Here is a 25,663-nt window from a genome sequence, read left to right as displayed (position 1 = left end):
GTGGTCCCATGGTGTTTATACATGCGTACTATTGTTTGTACAGATGAACGTGGTACCGTAAGGCGCTTGGAAATTGCTCACAAGGATGAACCAGACTTGTGGAGGGCCACACTTTTTTTCCTGAGGTCTTGGCTTAAGTCTTTTGATTTTCCCATGATGTCAAGCAAAAAGACACTGAGTTTGAAGGTAGGCCTTGAAATACATCCACCTCCAATTGACTCAAATGATGTAAAGTAGCCTATCAAAAGCTTCTAAAGCCATAACATAATTTTCTGGAATTTTCCAAGCTGTTTAAAGGCACAGTCAACTTAGTGTATGTAAACTTCTGTGTGATACAGTGAATTATAAGTGAAATAATATACCTGGAAACAATTGTTGGAAAAATGACTTGCATCATGCACAAAGTAGATGTCCTAACGGACTTGCCAAAACTATAGTTTGTTAACAAGAAATTTGTGGAGTTGTTGAAAAACAAGTTTTAATGATTCCAACCTAAGTGTATTTAAACTTCCGACTTCAACTGTATCTGTATACACACACAGAGTAGTTGGGGTCAGACGCAGGGACAGCCACAGTACAGTGCCCCTGGAGCAGTTTGGGGTACGGGGTGGGTAAAGTGCCTTGCTCAATGGCACAACGGCGGTAGGCATTTCAATCTATTTCGCAAGAGAGACCTATTCAAGATGGCATTGGTCTGAAATGTTACACAAAGAGCCATGTTATAAAAAGTAGCTCCAGTTCAGAGGGCCCACCCTTTCATATTTTGCCTAAACTTGCCCAGTGGCAGCACTTGGGTGCACCTCAATTATCTAAACAAATTGACGTTCTCCAAATTCTTTGAAGCTGGCACAACCTCCAGATTTCATATGGCCCCTTAAGATATGGGAAATATCTATTGTTCAATACGATGCCTGTAATATTCATAATATATTCAGTTCTGTTATATGACATTTTCTGAAACGTGCTAACTGGGTGACCGTCAGTCTACAATGCTTAAAAGACGCCATAACGTTGTCATAGAAGAGCATTTCATGTCACCTGCCTGCCAAACAGTGGCACATGCTTAGGGCACACCAAAACAAATGGGCAATCTCACTTCATCAAAGCAGAGGCAGAGGGTGGGGGAAGGGAGGAAGTGGTTACAAGAAAGCACTGAATGTAACAGTGTGTTTATTGGACTATTAATAGCAGTTAGAAGTGAACACTCACACAGTGGTCCATCAGCATTTAATGTCCCCATTCAGTTGAACTGCAGGCTGGGGCAGCTTGTTTTACTATGGCAACGCTGTTGGTCTTCAGTACTACAGTCTTGGGACGAAACACAACTTAAAGCGTTGAAATCTGATATCTGAACAATGAGCAACAAGGTGTCTGCTCTTTGTTGCGTCTACTCCCCTTTCATTGCACAATTTAATTGGGCCATATGATATCACTGATCCATAGTTTCACGTTAGAATGCGGGACAATTGCATCTTGACGGACAGGCGCCACGTAGGAATGACGCTACGAGACAATACATCCCTGATCTGGAAGAGAACAAAGACAAGTTAAGTTTTACATTAATCCTTATTACCATTTATTGGGGACTTATCTGTCAAACATAGGATAAAAGGTCAACAGGAGGAGGTCAATCGGAAGCTGTCATTTCTCGCCATGAACAGTGTCTAGTTAAGATGATGAACATTCATCATCCTCATTCGCGTGCATTGTAGGCTGAGCGCATGCAAGATCACAGCGTCAAGCTCAAAGGACACAAATCAGCCCCTACAAAGGCTGCTGTCAAAGATCTACCCCAGTGGAGCCCAACCAGGACCCCTTGGGGAACTTCAAATCAAATTCTTTGATTAATTGTACTAGGACCCCTTGGGGAACTTCAAATTAAATCCTTTGATTAATTGTTCAGCAGTCTTATGGCTTGGGGGTAGAAGCTGTTAATTAAGGAACCTTTAGGTCCTAAACTTGGGGCTCCGGTACCGCTTTCCGTGCTGTAGCAGCGAGAACAGCCTATGACTTGGGTGACTGGAGTCTTTGACAATTTTTTGGGCCTTCCTCTGACACCGCCTAGGATATACAGTACCAGTCAAAAGTTTGGACACACCTACTCATTCAAGGGTTTTTCTAAATGTTTACTATTTTCTACACCTGTCGTTCGAATGAGACCAAGATGCAGCATGAGGTAGGTTACTCATATTCTTTAATGATAACCAGGAAAACCAAGAAAGAGCAAACCAACAGCCTTGTAGGGCTCAACAGCAACAATACAAGAACAAGAACCCACAACAAAGGTGGGAAAAAAGGCTACCTACATATGATTCCCAATCAGAGACAACGATAGACAGCTGCCTCTGATTGGGAACCACACTCAGCCAAACACAAAGAAATACAACACAGAATGCCCACCCAAATCACATCCTGACCAAATCAAATAGAGACATAAAAAGGCTCTCTAAGGTCAGGGCGTGACAACACTGTAGAATAATAGTGAAGACATCAAAACTATGAAATAACACATACGAAATCCTGTAGTAACCAAAAAAGTGTTAAACAAATCAAAATATATTTTATATTTGAGATTCTTCAAAGTAGTCACACTTTGCCTTGATGACAGCTTTGCACACTCTTGGCATTCTCTCAACTAGCTTGATGAGGAATGCTTTCCCAACAGCCTTGAAGGAGTTCCCAGAATCTCAAAAATAAAATATATTTTGATTTGTTTAACACTTTTTTGGTTACTACATGATTCCATGCATGCACCCCTGAGGGGCCCCAGTGTTGAGGATCAAGGTGGCAGATGTTTTGTTGCCTACCCTTACCACCTGGGGGCCGCCAGTCAGGAAGTCCAGGATCCAGTTGCAGAGGGAGGTGTTAAGTCCCAGTGTCCTTGGCTTAGTGATGAGCTTTGAGGGCTGAGCTGAGCTGTAGCATAATGTACAGCATTCTCACATACGTAGGTGTTCCTTTTGTCCAGGTGGGAAAGGGCAGTGTGGAGTGCGATTGAGATTGCATCATCTGTGGATCTGTTGGGGCGGTATGCGAATTGGAGTGGGTCTAGGGTTTCCGGCATGATGGTGATTATGTGAACCTTGACCAGCCTTTCAAAGCACTTCATGGCTAACCGACGTGAGTGCTACGGGGCAGTAATCATTGAGGCAGTTAACCTTCGCTTTCTTGAGCACAGGGACTATGGTGGTCTGCTTGAAACATGTAGGTATTACAGACTCGGTCAGGGACATGTTGAAAATGTCAGCGAAGACACCTGCCAGTTGGTCAGCGCATGCTTTGAGTACACGTCTTGGTAATTCGTCTGGCCCGGCAGCTTTGTGAATGTTGACCTGTTTAAAGGTCTTGCTCACATCGGCTATGGAGAGCGTGATCACACAGTCATCCGGAACAGGTGGTGCTCTCATGCATGCTTCAGTGTTGCTTGCCTCGAAGCAAGCATAAAAGGCATTTAGCTCATCTGGTAGGCTCACGTCACTGGGAAGCTCGCGGCTGGGTTTCCCTTTGTAGTCCGTAATATTTGTCAAGCCCTGCCACATCCGACGAGCATCAGAGCCGGTGTAGTAGGATTCAATCTTAGTTCTGTATTGACGCTTTGCCTGTTTGATGGTTCGTCTGAGGGCATAACGGGATTTGTTATAAGCGGCCAGATTAGGGTCCCGCTCCTTGAAAGCGTCAGCTCTAGCCTTTAGCTTGGTGCGGATGTTGCCTGTAATCCATGGCTTCTGGTTGGGAAATGTACGTACGGTCACTGTGGGGACGAGGTTGTTGATGCACTTATTTATGCACTTTCAATTTATTGAATCCCTGAATATATTTCAGTCTGTGCTAGCAAAACAGTCCTGTAGCTTAGCATCTGCGTCATCTGACCACTTCGGTATTGCACGAGTCACGGGTACTTCCTGCTTTAGTTTTTGCTTATAAGCAGGAATTGGGAGAATAGATTTATGGTCAGATTTGCCAAATGGAGGGCGAGCTTTGTATGGGTCTCTGTGTGTGGAGTAAATGTGTTCTAGAGTTTTTCCCCCTCTGGTTGCACATGACATACTGGTAGAAATGAGGTAAAACGGATTTAAATTTGCCTGCATTAGAGTCCCCGGCCATTAGTAGCGCGACTTATGGCCTTATATAGCTCGTTGAGTGCAGTCTTAGTGCCAGCATCTGTTTGTGGTGGTAAATAGACAGCTAAGAATAATATAGATAGTAGATAGTGTGGTCTACAGCTTATCAGCTTATGCTAAATGACTTAAATGTAAATGTAAATGTAATGTATTCTACCGCAGGCGACCAATACTTTGAGACTTCTTTAATATTAGACATCGCACACCAGCGGTTATTAACAAATAGGCACACACCCCCGCCCCTCGTCTTACAAGACGTATCTGCTCTGTCCTGCCACAATGCACGGAGAAGCCAGCCAGCTCTATATTATCCATGTCGTCGTTCTGCCACGTCTAGGTGAAACATAAGATATTAAAGTTTTTAATGTCAAGTTGGTAGGATAGTCTTAATCGTAGAATGTCCAGTTTGTTTTCCAATGATTGCACGTTGGCCAATAATACGGAGGGTAGTGGTGGTTTACCTACTTGTCAGCGAATTCTTACAAGGCACGCCACCCTCCTCCCCCGTTTTCTCCATCTTTTCTTCGCGCTGATGACGGGGGTTTGGGCCTTGTCTTTCCAAAGCAGCATATCCTTCGGGTCAGGCTCATTAAAGAAAAAATATTAGTCCAGGTCGAGGTGAGTAATCTCTGTTCTTATATCCAGAAGGTACTTGACCTATCCACTGATCTACTTGAGAACCACTGATCTGCCCTATGTGTTAGTGTTATTCGGGACACTTGGGACGTCCATACCCTAAACCCTTACCTAACCATAACCATTTCAAATGGGGTAGGGATGTGCCAAGGCTTCTGGATTGCAAGGACATATTTATTAGGGGGCAAAAAATTATTTCGTCCCTGGGTGGGCTCGAACCACCAACCTTTAGATTAACAGTCTAACGCACTAGCCGATTGCGCCACAGAGACAGTTCCACCATTTTTATGTGACCATTATTAAGAATGTCTCAGTCCCCGTGTCAGACCAATTCATCTGTGTATTCTATCAGACTCGGGGTGCTTTTCAATGCTAAGTGGCTTCCTTTGCTACACGTGCACTGCTACACGTGCACTGCTCTGAGAAGACCTGCACCAGTAACAATCTTTTCAGAGCCTCTGCTTTTCACTTTTCAGTGCCTAGCTCCAGCACGGCAGCACCCACAGTAGGCTGAGCTAATGAGTGATCAGTGTCAACATCCTGAGACTACCTGAAATACAAATCACCCCTTACCGTTGCTCTCTAAACTCATAAACTCTTCACCCAAATTCAGACATGCAGATTTGTAGGACGTTTTATTCTAAGTGGTTTCACCGTCTCTGTGGCGCAATCGGCTAGCGCGTTAGACTGTTAATCTAAAGGTTGGTGGTTCGAGCCCACCCAGGGACGATCTATTTTAATTTTCTCCTTGAACCTCTGGTTCCTCAAATATTATGAAAAAAGCAGTGACAACATGCTGGAGATTCATCAATGCTTTTGCAAACCTCTTTCCCTAAACACATATACCAGTACTTTACTGCCATGACAGAATTAGTGCTGTTGCCTATATCATAACCTCAGCACCCAGAACAGAGTGCCAGGAGACTAACATCTGCCATAACTACTGTGAAAAGTACTCTCAATCATACTTTCATTTTAACAAAATACATGTCACACAATTGCAAGATCACTTCCTCTCTGCTGCTGTCCTTACAAAAAGACTTGCGCCCAACGTGGGGCTCGAACCCACGACCCTGAGATTAAGAGTCTCATGCTCTACCGACTGAGCTAGCCGGGCACTGAAGACCACTGCATTCCTCAGAGGCTAAAACGATTTGCCACATCAGCAACTCCTACTTCAATAATAAATGAAGAGTATGGGTGGAGCCTGGTCACAAAGACGAGCGAGCTTGTTGAGACAAAAGACTGGACAACATAAATAGCAATTGCCACACGGGAATCCCAGCACCTTTACTGGGGAGGACGGGCTCATGGTAATGGCTGGAGCAGAATAGGTGGAATGGTATCGACGACACCAAACACATGATTTCCACGTGTTTGATGCCATCCTATTGTCCTGTTCCAACCATTATTATGAGTAGCCTCTGCTGGATCCTAGTTTCAACTACTCTACCAATGTCAAACACAGAGGCATACACAAAATGATGATTCTCCATAAACGTTATTCAAAAAAATATATATTGTGAAATGTGTTTTTATACATCTCAACTGTAAAATTACAAGAAAAGATTTCTGCCCCGTGTGAGGCTCGAACTCACGACCTTCAGATTATGAGACTGACGCGCTGCCTACTGCGCCAACGAGGCCTGAAGATTACATGTAAATAACATGATTTTTAAAGACAAACGCATCTGTTAAAATGGTACAGCTCATATACATTTTCATAAGCTAACAAGGATGTTGCAACACCATAAACATAACACTGTACAGCCCTTCTAAAACAGACGTTCCATTCAAATTCAAGTAAAACTTGCAGGGGCCCCTAATGGCAGCAGAGACGCACAGCAAGTGTAGACCATAGAGAATGATAGAGGATTCATCATTGTATCTGTTCCACTGGGGCTGGGCTACTCCAGTCCTCGGGTGCCTGATTGGTGTCACACTTTTTCTCCATCCCTAGCAAACACAGCTGATTAATCAAATTTCATTCTAAACTGAAGATCATGATTAGGTGATTATTGGAGTCAGGTGTGTTAGCTGGGGCTGGGGCAAAACTGTGACACCAATCAGGTCCCCGAGGACTGGAATTCCACACTACAGGGCAGTGCCGTTTATATCTGGGTTGCATCCAGTTTATACTGACCAACGTCGCACTGGATGAATATAAAAAAAAGTTAAAATGTTCGGCTGCGAGTGATGGGACAATTATTTTACTAATTCAATGGATGGTTTGTGTACAAAGGTGATAACTAAAGTGTCCATCCATTATTCCATTTTGAAGTAGTCCATTATCTTCTACTACTTCTATGAGTTGGTAAACAAACTAAAAGGGTGCATACTGCCACCTGGAGTGTGCCATTTGAATAGGTCGAGGTTGCCACCTGCAGTTATGGAATGTTCGCTCGTGAGTATAATTCATTGGATTTAGCGCTCCAAATGACTCAAATGGAATTATGTGATCCTTCCTTAACCCATAGGAAGTACCACCCAGTTGACTACTTCAAAAAGGTGAAAGTCTCAATGGCACCAGTCATGCTAAAACTGTCTTTTGGGCACTAGAGTCCTCTATAATTCTCTATGGGATAGACAAAGGAGGGTCAATGCAATGAAAATAAATGGTGCAGTGGTGGGCCACAAAACATATAAACCGCATGGTTTACCATTTATTTTGGTGCTGATTGGCATTTTTTTTCTTTCTTGGACATAAATAAAATACTTGACTACTATATTATTAGTGATGTATCGGTTTATTTTCTGTGTGTGATACCAGATTGCTTAATAACAGCTTGTAGCCGAGCATAGGCTCCGATCCATAGGCCCAACACAAGGTCAGCCTACTACTTGCATATCTGCCAACCAACCCCTTAAAAAAATGGTAAACTACGGCATGCATTTCAAATTAAAAGTATGCAACAAATGCGTACACTTTAGAGCCGCGGATGAATTACATCTTATTTTTGTCTGTCCACAAATCTCTTTCGCAAACTTACCTGTTCAAGCGAAGTCACTTCTCTGAAAATTATACGGCACGTGATTTGCGTAATTGAACTACCCATCATGAGGAGTCACAAGACTCTAACACCCCTGGAGAGAAAACGCTATCGCCCGAACAGGGACTTGAACCCTGGACCCTCAGATTAAAAGTCTGATGCTCTACCGACTGAGCTATCCGGGCTCTGCTATCATAAATGATCAATGTTAGAAATGATGATCTGTATTTGTCAGAAATTGTAACCAACCCAAACACTGGAATTGACTGCTCCTACCCGACCTCAACCCAGTTGCAACATAATACTAGGAAGGTGTCTTTAATGAACTGTGTATATTTATATTCCGGTCTCTGACATTGCTTGTTTTTTATATAAGTGCACTTGCTAGCTAACGTTAATTTGTCCGATTTAGCTAGCTTGCTGTTGCTAGTTAATTTGTCCTGGGATATAAACATTGCGTTGTTATTTTACCTGAAATGCACAAGGACCTCTACTCCAACAATTAATCCACACATAAACGGCAAACCAAATCGTTTAAAGTTATCTCTCCTCCTTCCAGGCCTTTTCATCGTTTAATTTATATGGTGATCGCATCTAAACTTTCATTGTATTACCAGACTACCCGCAAAACAGTTCGTCTTTCAGGCACCTGCTTCTATAAACCAATCAGGAGATGGGAGAGGCAGGACTTTCAGCGCGATCTGCATCAGAAATCGGAACGAGTTCTATTTTAGCCCGTGGCGTCGCAAACGCTCGTTGGCGCGCGCCAGCAGAGTGGGTGCAATAATTGAATAACATGGATTTCTAAATTTATTTTGCGACGCTCGCGCACGCGACGTGTCCGGTCTGGTCAGCGTGCAAGGTCTCTAGTAAAACCGAAAACTCCTGAAAAAAACTAACTGTGAGCCTAAATATAAATAGGCAAACATGCATGCACAAGCCAGCTGTGCTGTTTTTCCTCTGCATTCAAGACTGAGTCCAAGTCCTGGCCTGCAACTCTGTTAATGAATACATTTATTGCATATAAAACAAATTATTGGCTACTATATTATTAGTGATGTATCCGCTTATTAATAGCAGATCGCTTAATAACAGTTTAGCCGAGCATAGCCGACTCAAATCCATAGACTGGATGCACTTCAAATTTGAAGTATGCAAAAATATGTAACAACAAATGCATACACTTTATAGCAGAGGACGAATTATATTTTGTTTTGTTCAGTGCACTCTTTTGCAAGCTTACATGTTCAACAGAGGTTCTCTGAAAATTGTACGGCACGTGATTTGCGTAACTGAACCACATATGAGTGGTTATACGATTCTAACACCCTGGAAAGAAAATGGTGTCGCCCAAACAGGAACTTTTGAAAATTGTAATTGTAATTGAACAACCCATAATAATTGAAGTAATTGAACAACCCATCATGAAGAGTCACAAGATTCTAGCACCCCTGGAGAGAAAACGTTATCGCCCGAACAGGGACTTGAACCCTGGACCCTCAGATTAAAAGTCTGATGCTCTACCGACTGAGCTATCCGGGCTCTTATAGGATTAATCGCCATTATATATAATAAACAACGTTATAAACTCTCAAAAATTATAGATAACAAAACATTGGAAATGTCTGCTCCTTTAAAAGCGCTTTGACGAGCGGGACAGGAGTCAACGTTGACACTGATGTGTGGGACAGGACAGGAGTCATTGTTGAGTGGGAGTAGCCTGCCACCTGGTGGTTTAGTCTTGACTGGTCAGTTGTTTTGTGGGGTACTTGTAATTAAGAGAAAGTTGTTGATTATAGTTTAACCGGTAAACACTGTATCAATATCAGACTTTTATTATGATTGCTAAATACTGTTCAATTTAAACACTTGCACCCCAATCCCACCTTCCCCAAAACACTTGTAAATGTTGGACTATAAATGGTGCCTTCCTGTATTAGGGTGGTTTAGGGTTAAACGCCCCGCTCCTGTAACTCTCACACAAACCACTTTGTGTCTCCCAAAAGTGTTCAACATTTTCCCTGGGTGCCACTAGTCTTGCTCAACTAAAAAATGCCATCTGTCCCATCTCAACTTTCTAAGTCACTCCAACAAAACGATGATGAGGTCTGTTTGGGGCAAAATGCCCCCAAGGCAATCGATGCAAGTGGTACCCAGCATTTACTAAATCATTTCTAAATCATCTATAAGTAACTTATGAGTTACACAATCAATTCTGAGATACTTTAGGATTACTTGGACAGGATGGGGGAAAATAAAAAGATGGGGGCCGAACATCAAAACCTCATCATAAAATAGATTTCCATCCAATTAGGGACAAACTTTCATGTGAATATTCTAAAATCCGCATAAAAACAATATGCGCATTTTCCCACCGGATATGTGTTTCCATCAAATTGACTTGTTGCTGATTTAAGGTTCTGCGTGATAATATAGTGCACATAAAATACCTTTGCAGTTAAATTGCCATGTACCGAATAGAAAACACAAGTTAAATGGCTGTCCATCGCATTTTCAACTCTACTAATGGTTTGAAGTGGATTTGACCGAAACCTGACCTTTCATCACAAGTATAGAGCCATAACAATGTGAACGAGTGTAAGCATCTTCTGACAGGGGGCTGGTTTCATCAGGTCTGTGGCAGCCTTGTGTTCTCAGAAAACCAGATAACCACAGTGGGATCCAGACAGGAGGAATCTGAATGTAGACGCCTTCTGATAGTGTCTGAAGGTCACAACACTCAAAAACAGGTTTTAACACACACACACACACACGTCTCCTGAAGAGGAGACCTTACAGTTTATCATAACATCATTTAGTAACCCTTTAAAAGGTATAAGGCCTTGGTTTAACCTTCTTCATCTCCCCTGGGTGAATCAGCTGTGTAGTGCTAGGGCAAAAACCAAAACCTGCACCCAGGGGGAGCCCCTGGGAGGGGAGGGATCAGATTGGGGAACCCTGCTCTAGTCAACAGTGCTATCAGCGCGCTGTTAGATGGAGCACATATACGGCTTACGTCAGCGATGGGCAACTCCAGTCCTTGGGGCTTGATTGGTGTCACACTTTTGCTTCAGCCCCAACTAACACACCTGACTCCAATAATCAAGTAATCATGATCTTCAGTTTAGAATGCAATTAGTTTAATCAGCTGTATTTGCTAGGGATGAGGGAAAGGGTGATAGCACTCAGGCCCCGAGGACTGGAGTTTCCCATCCCTGGCCTACATGATTACATGATGATATTATTATTATTATTATGGACAAAAGATCAAGATCATATTTATTTGTCAAACGGCAGCCATGCACTGATTATCATCTCACCAGAATAAGATCCTCGATATTTTGGAAAGGAGCATCAATCTCAATACCCTTTGAAGTTTATCATAATTTATTCAATATGTAACCTAATAAACTGCATGCTTTCCCGGTGAATCGAAGTGGAAGGACCACGCGCAACTCCAAGTTTACTTAAATATGATGGCTATTATATCAATATTGTGAATTAAAGGGTTTCCACCGACATTTTTTTGCATAATTCATTTTACCAACATAAAAAGATCTCACCTTGTCAAGCCTATTTTATTTTGTCGACATTTGGAAAGTTAACCGAAAAGTGTTGTTTCAATCAGGCCTGTCATTACATTTATGTACTTTACTAGCATAAAAAGGTTGAATGGAAAGCTGGTAATTGTGAGGATATTAATAGTGAGATGTGCAATGTCATTTTGTTTTCCAATATTTTATTTATGTAATTAAAATAAGATACCTAGACATTAGCTTTTAGGAGTCAATTACAAAACAAATGCCACAAGAAAACATTTAAAATTGATTTGAACACATTCATCTTCAGGGCGCATTTTGCCCCGTAGACAGGGGCGATTTCCCCCACTTTCTAAAGTTTCTGTTTTTATTGAACCCCCCCCTGTCCACTCGCGTAACTTGGCGTTTTTCCCCCAAGTTACCCTATACTTATGCTAAATGTTTATCCTATTCTACTGCTCCATTTACTTTATGTACTTATATGTTATTATTTATTACAAGTAAGCATTTCATTGGACGGTGTATACCATGTGTATCCCGTACATACAAAACTTAAACTTGAATTACATAAAGTTATTAAATAAATTTTTATTGATGATTTACAACTGTACAAAATGGCAATTTTACAGGACAATCTATAAAAACAAAAACTGATAGGTTAAATGTGTCAGCTCAGGCATTCTACTACCTCGTTGTTAAACTTGTTCCACTGTGTCCCAGGAGACCCTTTACATTATTCAGATCCATTCCTCCACATCTGCCTTCTATTTTCATCCAGGGTCTGATTCAGATTGGACTCTCTGGCTGGCCACTCAATTACATGAATATATCAATCAATGAAGCGAGCAGCGCTGCAGACCTTTGCCATCTAGATATTAATACCCAGCTGTAGAGTCTCTGACTGTATCTATTGGAAGCATCTGTCATCTTTAGCTTGGTCCCAGATCTGTTAGTGCTGCATGGTCGACCATATGGGGGCTGGTTATATATCACCTCAACAGATCTGGAACCAGGCTAGTCTACTTGTGAGTCCAGAGTCAGTGTGAACCACAAAAACAAAACACCTGTAAATCACCATGCATCTCAACCTCAACTCTCTGACGGTGGCACAAGCCCCGGTTGAAATAAAGGCATGCAAATATGAACTGATCAAAATCAATATACTGACAAAAGTGACATCCTTTGAATTCAATAAAAGTCAATAAGGTGCAATTCTTTCTGCCTCAGACAGTTGGGCAGAAAAAAATGCAACTTGTCTGATGCTGACTAATCTATCCAGCTATTAGTGTTGATTGAAGTTTCATTTCTGTACAGTTATGGGATGTTTATGCTTAAAGGTGCAATCTGCAGTTACCAATATTTGGACATGTCCATTTTTGGATATAAACCCATTGATTCTTGGAGAGTACTCGTTATAAATGCCCCATGAGCTTAGTTCAACTGTCGTACCCCATCAGAAGCCAAAATATAAACTTGTATATGTAACAAAAACACTGTATCGTCTCAAAACATGGTTAAAAACAGAATGGATGGTCAGTCCTTGCATCCACAGCTCTGTCAATGAATTTGAGTGTGGTTCCATTTCTCCAGCCCCATCCTTCAACCTTTTACTGAAACAGTGGTGAGGGGTGCTTTGTATCATTTCAACTGTGGATTGCCGCTTTAAGCGGTTAAATATGGCACTGAAGAGGCTGAAGTTACACGTTCCAACCAGCCCGGTAAGTTTGCTATCTTTCATTTAAAATATTGTTTGTATGACACAAAAACAATAACTAACTATGATGCGTTTCTTGAATATCTCTATTTATTAACCATCTACACCTCGATGATATACTTAGAACAGTCCAACGTCCTGATTTGATTCATACCAGTATGTCTATGCACACGGTGTATATCGGTTTAGTGCCTGCTTCATGTCTAGGAGGTCTTTGTACAATCTACCGCCCAATCCCCTAGGATTCCTAGTGCCAGTGTAGGTATACCTCGGTGGAAGTCTGCTCTCCTGTTATATTCCTTATATATATATATATATATATATGAGAACACAATTTCTCTGAAAGTGCAATAAATATAAACAACACAAAGAGAAAAAACAAAAGAATAAAAAAATGACAAACTACTAATTCTTTTTTTTTTTTTTAAAGGTACATTACTGGCAGTTTACACCCACACCTGATTTGCAAATGAATGCAAGAAGAAAAAGTAATTTCTGGATAGAAGTTGCCCTTAGGCACAGATCTAGGATCAGCTTACCCTCCCTAAATCCTAACCTTAACCGTTACGGAGAGAAACCACAAAGCTGACCTTAGATTAGTGTCTAGGACGCAACTATAAAATCCGATAAATATGCTACGGGTTCCATGCTGCCAGTTATGATGAAGTCATCAACCACCGTCACTTGATTGGCTAAAGTGTCATCCAAGGAGGGTGTCAAGAAAAAGTCTTTGTCATCTTCACACTGTTACTTGATTGTTTTTCTCTAGCCTAGAGTGAATAACACGGCATGCTGCTATCCCACAGGTCTATCCATCTGGGGTCAAAAGAGAAGCCATGGTTGAAAGTTCACAGATGAGCAGAAAGTTATTCTCTGGTAGGATGAGGATGAGGGTGGGTAGGTAGGTGGGATCTCTCTGGTCAGTTACGTCACCTGAGGTGAGAGGGAAACAATAGTATGGAACCCCATACACAGACACAAGATCTGTGTGTGTTTGTGTAAATACCTTGTGAGTGTTGGGAGGCATGTCGTCCTCTGAGCCCTCCTCAGGTACAGTGTCGGGATGTCGGCCTCCACGTCCCTCCTCTGCCCAACCCCCCATGGGCACACGCGCTGACCTCACCACTCTGGCCCCCGGGCCAACAGAGTCTGGAGGAGTGACACACACACAGTGATATCGGTATGATCCATATCAGTCATCTTCAATATCATTACATATTAGGGAATGAGAGTGTCATTTTTTTATGGTTGTCATGGTTACCCGTGTTTCCTCCGTAGCGACGCTGGCTGTTGCTCTGGAGTGGTGTCACTTCCTGCCCCGGTGTGGTACCTCGGTCAGGGTTAGGGCCCGAGTTAGAGCTGGGGATAGGACCAGGGGTGGAGATAGGGGTGGAGATAGGGAAGGTGTGTGAGCGGGGGATGGGGTTTCGGGGGTTAGGGTTCCCTCCCCCTGAACCCCCCTCCTCGGTGACGCTGTCACTACTGTCGTCACTGTCCTGCCTGTGCCAGGTGTGCCGGGACAACTCCCCTCCAGACTGCTGCTTATGGAGCTACATAGAGGGAGGAGGAGGGGGAGAGAGGAAGTGGGAACAAGGAGAGAGGAAGTGGGTACAAGGAGCGAGAGGGGAGAGAGGAAGTGGGAGGGAAGTGGGAACAAGGAGAGTGGGGGGGAGAGGAAGTGGGAGGGGAGGGGGAGAGAGGAAGTGGGAGGGAAGTGGGAACAAGGAGAGGGGGGGGGGGTGGGAGGGGAGGAAAGGGGGAGAGAGGAAGTGGGAGCGAGGAGAGAGAGTGAAGAAGAGGGGAGGGAAGGGGGAGAGAGGAAGGGGGAGGGGAGGGAAGGGGGAGAGAGGAAGGGGGAGAGACACATTTACTTGACGCTCTTTATTGCAACATTTTTAAAACCATCCATCCAGACACATACAGACAGACAGACAGACCTCATGTATATAGAGTGCGTGGATGCTCATCTCCGTGGAGGCGTATTCTGATAGGACGAGACTAGTCAGTTGACCTTCCCACACACTACTGCCTGAGCTAGCAGTTCGAGCATCAGTACTGGTGGGGGGGAGAGAAAGAGAGTTAGTTGATTGACGGTTAGCTAATAGATTGTTTGATTAGTTGTGGGAGGAATGTGGGCTTTACCTTGATCCCGGCATGGCTCTGCTTGCAGAAGAGGCGTGTCCGGCCGACCTATGGGCGGAGCTACAGCTGCCCCTCGTGCTGCTGACTGAGAGGGAGCGCAAGGCTGACGCTCCGTCATTAACACCCACCGGCCCGTGATCGGTCAAGGAGCCGTCCCGCCCCAGATGAAGAGAGGCCAATGAGGGGGGACCTGCCAGGAAGTTAGCTATCAGACTCCTTGGCTGAGAGAGAGAGAGAGAGTGTGAGTGAGTGAGTGAGAATTAGATTTTTATCTTTAATACCAGTGTAAACAATAAAACTCAAATGTATACAATGTTAAACTTGAGATCAAAATTGAAGTGTCAATGTATGTATTGGCATGTCTGTCTGCCTCCCTACCTCTGACCCCAACAGTGAGATGAGAGTGTGTCTGTCTCCCTACCTCTGACAGAGAGGTGAGAGTGTGTCTGTCTCCCTACCTCTGACAGTGAGGTGAGAGTGTGTCTGTCTCCCTACCTCTGACAGTGAGGTGAGAGTGTGTCTGTCTCCCTACCTCTGACAGAGAGGTGAGAGTGTGTCTGTCTCCCTACCTCTGACAGTGAGGTGAGAGTGTGTCTGTCTCCCTACCTCTGACAGAGAGGTGAGAGTGTGTCTGTCTCCCTACCTCTGACAGAGAGGTGAGAGTGTGTCTGTCTCCCTACCTCTGACAGTGAGGTGAGAGTGTGTCTGTCTCCCTACCTCTGACAGTGAGGTGAGAGTGTGTCTGTCTCCCTACCTCTGACAGTGAGGTGAGAGTGTGTCTGTCTCCCTACCTCTGACAGTGAGGTGAGTGTGTATCTGTCTCCCTACCTCTGACAGTGAGGTGAGAGTGTGTCTGTCTCCCTACCTCTGACAGTGAGGTGAGAGTGTGTCTGTTTCCCTACCTCTGACAGTGAGGTGAGAGTGTGTGTCTCCCTACCTCTGACCCAGACAGTGAGGTGAGAGTCTGTCTGTCTCCTGTAGTCTCTCTCTGTACTCTCTCCTTCAGCTGGCTGATGAAGTGAGTGGTCTCGGTGGGGGGCTGCCACTGGGGGTTGGTGATGGCAAAATGCATCAGGGACAGCTCAGTCTTCCCATCCTCCGCCTGTTGGTAAATAGATGCCTCGGTCTTCCCCTCAGACATCCACTGGAGGGAGGAAGAAGTAAGAGAAAGGAGAGAAGGAAGGAATTAGGGATGGGAAAGGGTGAGAGAGAGAGGGAAAGAGAGTCACTATTTATGCATTGCCCATCTGTGTGTGTGTGTGTACATATGAGTGTGTGTGTGTGTGAGAGAGAGTTGTGTGTGTGCGCGCGAGTCTCACCGCGGGGTGACCGTGCTGTCTGATGTCCATCTGAGCGAAGGAGCAGGTGTCTCCCACCCCTACCACCTCCACGGTGAAGTTCCTGAAGAAGTCAATGATCTCCAGAGACTTCCTCCTCAGACTGAAGATCAGGATGAAGGGAGTCACCAGGGGGCTGGTCAGCTCCTCTAGGATAAACACCTGGACAGGCAGAGGAAAGGTTAAAACACCTGAATGCTGATCTAGGATCAGCCCCCCCCCCTGTACATAATCGTCTTCATTACAACCTTAAAAGGGAACACTGATCCTAGACCAGCACTTCTAATCGGAGACGCTTTGTGAATAAAGGCTCTGGCCAGGTAGAGAGGAATATGCCATGTGCTTCAGAAATGACTCATACGTTCATGCTTTATAAAGGGTGGCTATAGTGCTACTCACAGCCTTGTACTGGAAGAGCTGTGAGAACTGGTCTCGTGTCTCGTAGCGATGGGCGTTGCCCTGCCAGTGGTCTGGCATGTAGTGGATGTGAGCCAGGATCAACCTGAGCAGCTGCTCTGGACAGTAGACCAGGTGTTTGTCTGGGATAAAAGACCTGAGGAGAGAGAGAGAGAATGTGAAAGAATGTACCAAACCCTTCAAAATGACCTAGCACACAGACAAACACACACACAGACAGACACACACACCTGCAGACAGTGATACACACTCCCAGCAGGGTGATGGACGACAGGACGTGTTCCACAGCGAGGACGTCTTCGTCGTAGATGGTCAGCGCAATGAGGACAGCCAATAGGGAGCCAGCAAAAAAGGCCACATTCTTAGCCACCACTGTCAGCAACGGGGACAGGAAGCAGTTCATATACCTAGAGGACGCCTGGAGGGGGGACACACGCACGGAAGTGAAGAACATCTGGCATTCAGACACCACTGACAGCAACAGACAAGAATCAGTTCATCAATTTCACAAAAATTACCTTACACACCTTTTATGTGTGTGTGTGTGTGTGTGTGTTCATTCCTACTTTGTAGCCCTTGCTGAGCCGTGACATCAGTTCGTGGTCCAGCTCATTGAAGTGGCGAAGGTAACATCGACCGTACAGAGACCAACACCTCGCTCCCAAACTACCTGGCTCACGCTTTATCACCTAGACGCACACACAACACACACACACACACACGCACACACGCACAAACAAATAAATGAGCTTTACAGCATCTGCTACACCTCCATAACGGAGCACAGCGGTGTGTGTGTGTCCCTACCTCTGTATAGCTGAAGAAGGCATACAGTATTTGCCAGACCAGTACGACAGGACAGAGTAAGAGGTTGGCGATGCCGATCCACAGTATACGTGATGCCAGTTTGTCTGCCAGCTCCAACCTGTTACCACCTCTCTTATACTGCGGCTTCAAACTCCACTCACTCTCAAACAGAGAGCCTGGGAAGAGGGGGTGAGAGACACAGAGAGAGAGAGAGAGAGAGAGAGAGAGAGAGAGACAGACAGAGACAGAGAGAGACAGAGAGAGAGACAGACAGAGACAGAGAGAGAGAGAGACAGAGAGAGAGACAGAGAGAGAGACAGAGAGACACAGAGAGAGGGGTGAAAAGTAGGGATGCACAATATACAAAATTGGTGAACATATCGGAATCAGCCGATATTAGCTAAAAACGGCGACATCGGTATCGGCCCGATGTCTAGTTCAACGCCGATGTGCAACACTGATGTCAAAGCTGACATAGCTATATAAACGTAGGTACATAACGTCATGATGCCACGTAAAATGTGGCACTACAACTGCAACACAGCCTTCCTCACATGTCCCACAATGTCTGCCGTGTGGATCGAGCAGTCAACAAGTCGAGCAGACGTTTGAAAGAGTAAGAGATTTTCAGCGAGACAACTCAAAAGGCAAAATCCATTAACGCCAAGATAATGGAATTCATTGTCCTTGACAATCAAACGTTGTCTGTCGTTGGTGATGTTGGCTTACGCGACTGGTCGAGAGCCAGTACACACTACCGAGTGAGCTATTTTTCAGCGTCACTGCTATTAGCTTCACCACATACTATGGAACGCCGTTTGGGTCTTTGCGTGTCAAAAAAGATACACGTCAAATAACACTACTTGACAATAACACTATTTGACACGTTAAATAACACAGTTATATCAGTCGCACTGTCAAAGCTGTACAAAAAAAGTCTGTAAACAAGCAAACCCTGGCCACGAACGATGTGTTTTCCGCATTGGTAATAAAGCATTATTTGTTCAACCGCAACATCTGGGGTAGCTAGCTAGCTTTGGCTTGATACCTAGCTAGCACCAATACCTCCAGCCTGAAAACAATGACCAGTTATTCTTAGCAATGATTTCGGGAATCCTTGTGAGTAAGTACTAGCTAGGTTGCCACTTGTCGTTTGCTTACTGAAATCGAAACTTCAGTTCATGAAAATAAATAACTAGCTCAGTGGATCTGGGCTGATTCCAGCTGAGAGTCGGGGCACTCGGCTGAGAGTCAGACTCGGCCGACATCGTGTGGCCTGAGTCTGGGCCGCCTTCAGCAGTATTACTTATGACTAGGATGCGGGGATTGAGCTTGGGCCGATTCCGGTGTGAGTTATCTGGCCCAAATGTATGACTTGGGGCTCAGGCCGATTGAGGCGAGTCTATGGCAGATGATGACACGGGCTGCTTTACATAATTAACATTTCATTATTTATTTTTACATATTTTCTCATTGTTTCTGTGTTCAAAAAATACAGTTAACATTTAAGTGAAATTCTTTAAGGCAATTGATAAGCATTAAAAACCTTGTGGATCGAGCCTCCCGAGTGGCGCAGCGGTCTAAGACACTGCATCGCAGTGCAAACTGCGTTGCTTCAGATGCTGGTTTGAGAACCGTGCCGACCACAACCTCCCCAGAACCATGAGGCAATGCACAATTGGCCCAGCGTCATCTGAGCTTGGGGAGGGTTTGACCGGCCAGGATGTCCTGGTCTCATCACACTTTAGCGACTCCTGTGGCGGGCCAGGCGCATGTACGCTGACAGTCACCAGGTCCTCCAAGACAAAATATTTTTTTGTGGATGGGTATAATTTGTATGTATAAAATGTATAATATTCATATTTAAAATGACTAAAATGGGGTAATTTTGTATACATTTATTTAAATTTGCATTGGCCACTTCTAGGGGGATTCTGGTAAGATGCCGGCGAAGTCGGCTGAATTCTGGTAGACGGAAACGGCCCGATGTACTTGGGCCAATTCTAGGCAGTCATTCATTTTGATTCTGGGCCGAGTCCGACACCCGGTTCAATCAGTTCCGGTCCCCCGGAAGAGGGCCGCTTCAAGGCCGATTCCTCATTGCTAGCTGGGTAGCAAGCCAGCTACTTAACCCTTTTGCCCAAAGATAACATTATATGCAGCCAGCTAGCTTCACCTGACTAGTGAGGCCCAACTGGACCGGGTTATGTGTTGTGAGGTTAGCCGCAATAAGGATTAGGCACAATAGTGGAATTTGCGGTTTGCCTTCAAAATAAAAGTACCTCTTTGAAAGTGATGCAGAAGGTTACAATTGGTGGAATCATGCCACATTTAGACTAGATCATGTTAAACAAGGTTGGAATGTGAAGCAATGAAATGGGGTATCAGTCTACTGGGTGACACCCACAGAACACAACTGTGAAGAGTTTACGCAAATATTAGCATTGTAGCTCTTATCGCGGGACTGTGACTGTGTGAAACCACCTCCCCGGTCAGCCTATTGTGTGTATTGACATTCATATCGCACTGTACAGCTTTACCTAAGGATTGGGGATCAATGAAATGGGGTATCAGTCTACTCAAAACCCAAGATATTTTTTCCAGACCCCAAAACATCCACGCAGTATGGTTTTTCCTCGGGAATAGTGTTCAATACACATAGGTTGACAACAAATGTGGCTCAATTCACAGTTGTTTCAGAGTCACACAATAAGAGCTACGACGCTAATGTTCTCTGGGTGTCACTGAGTAGACTGACACACCATGTCATTAATCCACAGGTAAGGCTGTTCAGTGAAATAAGTTTGCCCCAATGCAATTCTAAAGTACAATACATCCAGTGGGATTCAAACAGATTTTTATCAAATTATCAAATTGTCTTTTGTTGATTTTATATAACAACATGCCAACCTCGTTTAGCATGATCTATTCAATTATGGCATAATTCTACTATTTGTATCACAGTCAATGACATACTTTTATTTTGAAGGCTAACCGCAAATTCCACTATTGTGGCTAATCCTTACTGTGGCTAGCTTCCCATAGATGGGTCCGACCACCATTAATCAAATAAGAACGGTCTTCTAAATTAGGGTTATTTTGGATGGTGACACCTAGCTATATATTCAGAAAGCTAACTATAGCCACTGAAACAGATGTTGTTTTCCTGTTTTTGGGATAGAACATTGTTTGCATCCATCAGCTAGCTAGCTTTTTCATGACCAGCACTGTAGGTGCACGAGACAAGTTTACCAGCATCATAGCATACGTATCGATGAATCGTTGTGACATGAAATACGAGTGATAGTATAATCAATTTGTAATAACTACGTAAAAAATGTATGAACGTGTTAAATTATTATGTGACGTGCGTCATATTCAGGTCCTGATTGGTCAACAAGCTTATTTGACACATCAAAGTGTTATTTGACGTGTATCTTTTTTGACACGCAAAGACACAAACGGCGTTCATAGAAATCCTGGTTGAGAATGAAACAACTGAACAACGAAACAGCACAGCAAGTAAGTGAAATAAATAGGTTTTGATGAGGTTTTTACTGGTAATGGGGACATACGTAAATGCCAACAAAATACATTGTTGGTCAGTGTGGTGTGTTTGTGTGTGTGTGTGTGTGTAACCTATATTTAACTACTCAGTTAAGAACAAATTCTGATTTACAATGACACCCTACCCCGGCCAAACCTGGACGACACTGGGCCAAATGTGCGCCGCCCTATAGGACTCCCAATCACGGCCGGATGTGATATAACATGAATTCGAACCAGGGACTGTAGTGACGCCTCTTGCACTGAGATGCAGTGCCTTAGACCGATGCGTCCATGTGTGATAACTATTTAACTGTACTAGAATGCTTAAAAGGCCACTAAAATGTTTATTATCGATATGGGGGTTTTTTTTGGCAAGGAAAATATTGGATATCGGAACCGGCCAAAAATGTCATATCGGTGCATCACCAGTGAAAAGTGTACCAAACAAAGCGTACCAAGCACACACACACACACACACACACACACACACACACACACACACACCAACCTGGCCCCCAGAAGAAGATGAGTTCAAAGTTGTACTTGAGACCGCGGGTGTAAAACACACTCTCCCCGAGCAGTGGAGGGCGGAAACGCACGGGAAGAAGGGACTTATTTACCATGGCAACCTGGAGGAAGAAGAAAGGGGTTTAGGTGTTGTTGTTTTTGATTGACAGGTGGTTCAGTAGCAGGAGTACAAGCGAGGAATGGTAAAGAAGATGTACTCTGACAATAACACAAACACAAGTGAGTGCAAACGCGCACACACACACACACACACACACACACACACACACCATGTAGTTTTTGAAGCGCAGGATACGGTGGTATATGTCCAGTTCTGTGAGTTCTTTCTTGTGGATACAGATCTGGTGTTCCTTCTGGATCTCAACGATCCGGGCCTGAACCTCCTGCCATGTGAAGTATGGCAGCTCTGCCTGGAGGGATGAGGAGAAGGGGGAGAATGAGGAGGAGACAAGGAGCAGGAGGGGGGAGCGGAGGAGGAGAGGCGGGGTGGAGATCAGTAGTTGAACCAGTAGGTTGAAGACACGCAGACAGACACACACAGACAGACACACACACACACACACACTCACCATGCTCATCTTGAGTGCGTTGGTGTAGAAGGAGCGTATCTCCCAGTAGCAGCAGACGTTGTAGATGAACTTGATGAGGCGATGCAGCCAGAACACTCCAGATATCATCAACACAAACATCACTGCCACATTGTCACGGATACTGGCGGGGAAAACAACAATAAGGTTGTCATGGATACTGGCGGGAAAACTACAAGCGGGTTGGCATGGATACTGGCGGGAAAACAAACAGGTTGTCACGGATACCGGTGGGAAAACAACAAGCAGTAAGGTCAATTTCCAGCATTCCTTATCAACTTGAGTGCTAAAGATCTGTTAATAAATTGTTTATAATGAATTTATAAAGCATTTATAAGCCTTACCTTGCACTGCAGACGTGCACAGGCAGGAAGGCGTCAGGCAGTGTGACTTTGGAGGAGTCGGTGTGGTTGACAAACTTGTTAGCGAACAGAATGTCATAGTCCACACAGTTAGCCAAGAAGACTGTGAATCCTACCACAAACAGCAACTGGCTACAGAGGGGGAGAAAGGGTGAAAGAGGAGAGAGAGAGAGAAAAGTTAAAAATGATCCCCTCAGGACACCGACATGGACCACATAGAAGACACACTCACACACACACACACACACAGTGTACTTACACCAGCTCAAAGACCTCTCCCAGCAGCATACAGGTGAAGCCATTCTTCTGGTGCAGGTTATAGACGTGTCAGAGGTCAAGGATCAGATGATGACATAAAAGTAGCATGTGTCCTCTTATAATGAAAATCGAGTCGGCTATAGTATTAACTCAGGTCACCAGCTCAACATTCCTTCTCCTGGAGAACTAGTGGGCATGCAGGCTTTTATTCCAGCCCTGCTCTTACACATCAGATTCTATTCTTCTCCTGGAAGGTGTTGACCCTCCTGGTCTTAAAATAACCCCTGGGGTAGTTGTAGTAGTGAATGATCCAGGAGTACAGAGACACAGAGGGGTAAAAGGATATCCTCTGGAAGAACAGGTCCAGGTTCTCTATGTGGTGCCACGGGGCTGCAGAGAACAGTCAACAACAAAAACAGGTTAGTGTGTGTGTGTGTGTGTGTGTATGTATGTATGTACGTGTGTGTGCATGTGTGTATCTACTTAAGAGCTTTACACTTGTTTCCATCAGGTATGTGCACCAGTAGGTTCTCCTCTCCGGGTGGAGAGTCGCTGTATGAAGCCTCTAGGCGCTGGTACTCTGTGTCAAAGTGTGTCGCCATGGTAACCACAGCTTCAGTTACCCCCAGCAATCAAGCCCCTAGCTACTGATTGGACCCGTGGACCACAGAAAGGGTGGGAGAGAGAGAGAGAGAAATCAGTGCCATAAATCCACAGTCTGTATTACAATAACCATGTGTCTTTCTCTTCCCTCATCTGCATTGTATTGAGTAACAGAGGAAGCCTCTTTCAGACATCCACCTATCCGGCTCCTCACATCAAAGTAGATAAAGGAGAGGAGGCGAGGAAAGGAAGCCATACACGTAAATAAGCCATACCACACCTGTGCTCCATCCATCACTGGAACCCGGATGTAGCAATGCTTGAAAGACACGACAAACAGACACCTGACAGGTGTGGATATAGGCACACAAAAGCAATTCTTGCAGCAAATAATAGGCCATAATACCACAAAAGTTCCATGACCGTTTTCCTAGTATACAACAGCCTACGTTAATCATGTTGGCCAACGTAGACATGTCACTGGCAGAACGCTGCTGACACAATGGACAGTGTTGCGAAACTTGCTCTGCGACTCGAGCGGAATCACAACCACAGACATTGAGACAGACAGCGTTTTAAACCACATTATAGCCTACGGCTGGCAAATTGTGAGCGTCAAAAACCAAGTGTATTAATGATTTTCGACCAATGTGCGCAGCGTGGCTTTAATTTATATACAATGGGAATCCTCCTATGCTATAATCTACATGTAAGTGTAAACATTGTTGCATCTTCGAGTCCTCAGCAAATAGCTTACCTGGAAAATGATTCGGCAACACGTATTTAGGCCTACATACAAGAAAATGGCCCACCTTTGTTGACCAAACATAGATTAGCTCCAATTCCACGATTATTACACGTTAGGGGATTGCCGCTTACATTTCACCCTACAGAAAGAGAATATGGAACATTTACAATTCTAATATTATGAAATTGCAACGATAAACCTATCCCACTGCTTGCAATATAGCAATGATTGTATAAAGCACACACACACTGTGTAACGTTAGCTAGGCAGCCCGGGAAATTGTAGGCAGATGTGCTACCCTAGGAAGAACCGAAACCGTGAAGATTATTTGGTTCTCAGGATACTGGCAAAATGCTATTGTTGAAAAAAATGTGCTTGTTTAAGGCAGATCGACAGAAACATCACAATGATTTAGCTCTTTATTTTCATACAACACTCGACTATTAATTAGTCTGTCGCAGCCTACCTTTGACACGTCAACGGCAGGCGGTCTAATCGTCAAGGAGAATTGCCGAGCCCTTTTTTAAAAGACGTCCAGGTTTTGTTTTCGTGTTTCTTTTTGAGTCTGAGGCGACATTTGGTTTCATTTCTGAAAACACATCATGTACACCGATGCCTGTCACGGCTGATGGATACCTGGTTTAGCCAATCAGAAGAGTGTTTTTCACAAACGGGAAGAAAACAGCCAGTCATAGACAGTAAGAGGCGGGCTCTCAAAGCTCCTTGTTCGGCTTTCATGACACGCCCTTTGAACCTCACACAGGGTTTATTCCGTGCAGGTTTTGGTTAATAGTCAATTATTATATTCCTCCATATTTTGAATTAAATGTAAAGCAATCTCATATATCGTCATCTAAAGCGTAAAATTATCTAGACTACATGTAGTTCCTGACGACGAGAAAACTTCAATTATGAATTGAATGTACAGTCATTTTTAATAAAGCCGATATGATATTTATGGGCGCGCCTCTAAATTTAATTAATGGTATTTTACCGCCACTTGGTGAATATGTATGGTATTACAATAACATTGTAAGTGCTGCTATACTAAAACTAACCTCAGGGTTGCGCTATAAACCCAACCTACTGCTAAAGTTTGAAGTTTCATTGGCTGTGCCTTACAGTCTAATGATGAAATCGATTAGACTCTCAATTACATGTATCTGCTATTAACCAAGTTGTTTGTTCTAAAACAAGCCATATAGACATTGTGGAGTGTGTGGATGAGAATATTCATAATGTGACTGTGGGCCGCTGAAGTGACAGCTGGCCTTTTGTTCACTGTGGCTGTTGCATATATAAGCAAACTATTTGGCCATCTGTTT

At 44.1% G+C, this 25,663-nt stretch overlaps 1 protein-coding gene and 6 non-coding genes across 14 annotated transcripts; 1 reads left to right on the top strand and 6 right to left on the bottom strand.

Moving 5' to 3' along the window:
- Positions 1-4,955: 4,955 nt before the first annotated feature.
- On the bottom strand, positions 4,956-5,029 carry trnan-guu (transfer RNA asparagine (anticodon GUU)). Its single transcript has one exon. It is a non-coding gene; the product is annotated as a tRNA-Asn (tRNA).
- Positions 5,030-5,412: 383 nt separating this feature from the next.
- Positions 5,413-5,486, top strand: trnan-guu (transfer RNA asparagine (anticodon GUU)). The gene has a single exon. It is a non-coding gene; the product is annotated as a tRNA-Asn (tRNA).
- A 315-nt stretch (positions 5,487-5,801) lies between these two features.
- On the bottom strand, positions 5,802-5,874 carry trnak-cuu (transfer RNA lysine (anticodon CUU)). The gene has a single exon. It is a non-coding gene; the product is annotated as a tRNA-Lys (tRNA).
- Positions 5,875-6,330: 456 nt separating this feature from the next.
- On the bottom strand, positions 6,331-6,403 carry trnam-cau (transfer RNA methionine (anticodon CAU)). The gene has a single exon. It is a non-coding gene; the product is annotated as a tRNA-Met (tRNA).
- Positions 6,404-7,859: 1,456 nt separating this feature from the next.
- trnak-uuu (transfer RNA lysine (anticodon UUU)) lies at positions 7,860-7,932 on the bottom strand. The gene has a single exon. It is a non-coding gene; the product is annotated as a tRNA-Lys (tRNA).
- A 1,284-nt stretch (positions 7,933-9,216) lies between these two features.
- trnak-uuu (transfer RNA lysine (anticodon UUU)) lies at positions 9,217-9,289 on the bottom strand. The gene has a single exon. It is a non-coding gene; the product is annotated as a tRNA-Lys (tRNA).
- A 2,565-nt stretch (positions 9,290-11,854) lies between these two features.
- On the bottom strand, positions 11,855-24,957 carry LOC135543445 (autophagy-related protein 9A-like). Of its 8 annotated transcripts, XM_064970707.1 has the most exons (21): positions 24,805-24,957; positions 24,348-24,477; positions 23,871-23,909; positions 23,484-23,631; positions 23,334-23,377; positions 22,989-23,053; positions 22,712-22,861; positions 22,350-22,491; positions 22,050-22,190; positions 21,761-21,881; positions 17,704-17,879; positions 17,463-17,585; positions 17,127-17,314; positions 16,879-17,032; positions 16,462-16,641; positions 16,080-16,286; positions 15,143-15,363; positions 14,938-15,055; positions 14,262-14,550; positions 14,007-14,149; positions 11,855-13,933 (listed from the first exon to the last, which is right to left on the bottom strand). In XM_064970707.1, the coding sequence occupies exons 4-21, from the start codon at positions 23,587-23,589 to the stop codon at positions 13,925-13,927; spliced, it is 2,577 nt and encodes an 858-aa protein (XP_064826779.1). In that variant the 5' UTR covers positions 23,590-23,631; positions 23,871-23,909; positions 24,348-24,477; positions 24,805-24,957; the 3' UTR covers positions 11,855-13,924. The 8 variants fall into 8 exon arrangements, with proteins under 8 accessions (XP_064826779.1, XP_064826777.1, XP_064826776.1 ...); XM_064970705.1 differs by lacking the exon at positions 23,871-23,909 and having other exon boundaries at positions 23,484-23,634; XM_064970704.1 differs by lacking the exon at positions 23,871-23,909.
- Positions 24,958-25,663: the final 706 nt, after the last annotated feature.

Source organism: Oncorhynchus masou, chromosome 7 (assembly GCF_036934945.1).
Source record: "Oncorhynchus masou masou isolate Uvic2021 chromosome 7, UVic_Omas_1.1, whole genome shotgun sequence".
NCBI classification, from domain to species: Eukaryota; Metazoa; Chordata; class Actinopteri; order Salmoniformes; family Salmonidae; genus Oncorhynchus; species Oncorhynchus masou.
This window is presented reverse-complemented; position numbering and strand designations above follow the sequence as displayed.

Coding starts and splice junctions, on each gene's coding strand:
- LOC135543445 (XM_064970707.1), bottom strand. CDS start 23,589: ATGGCGACACACTTTGACACAGAGTACCAGCGCCTAGAGGCTTCATAC. Junction 22,862..22,988: donor GGAGAGGTCTTTGAGCTGGT/GTAAGTACACTG, acceptor CCCCCTCTGTAG/CCAGTTGCTGTTTGTGGTAG. Junction 15,364..16,079: donor CCTCACTGTCTGGGTCAGAG/GTAGGGAGACAC, acceptor TCTCTCTCTCAG/CCAAGGAGTCTGATAGCTAA.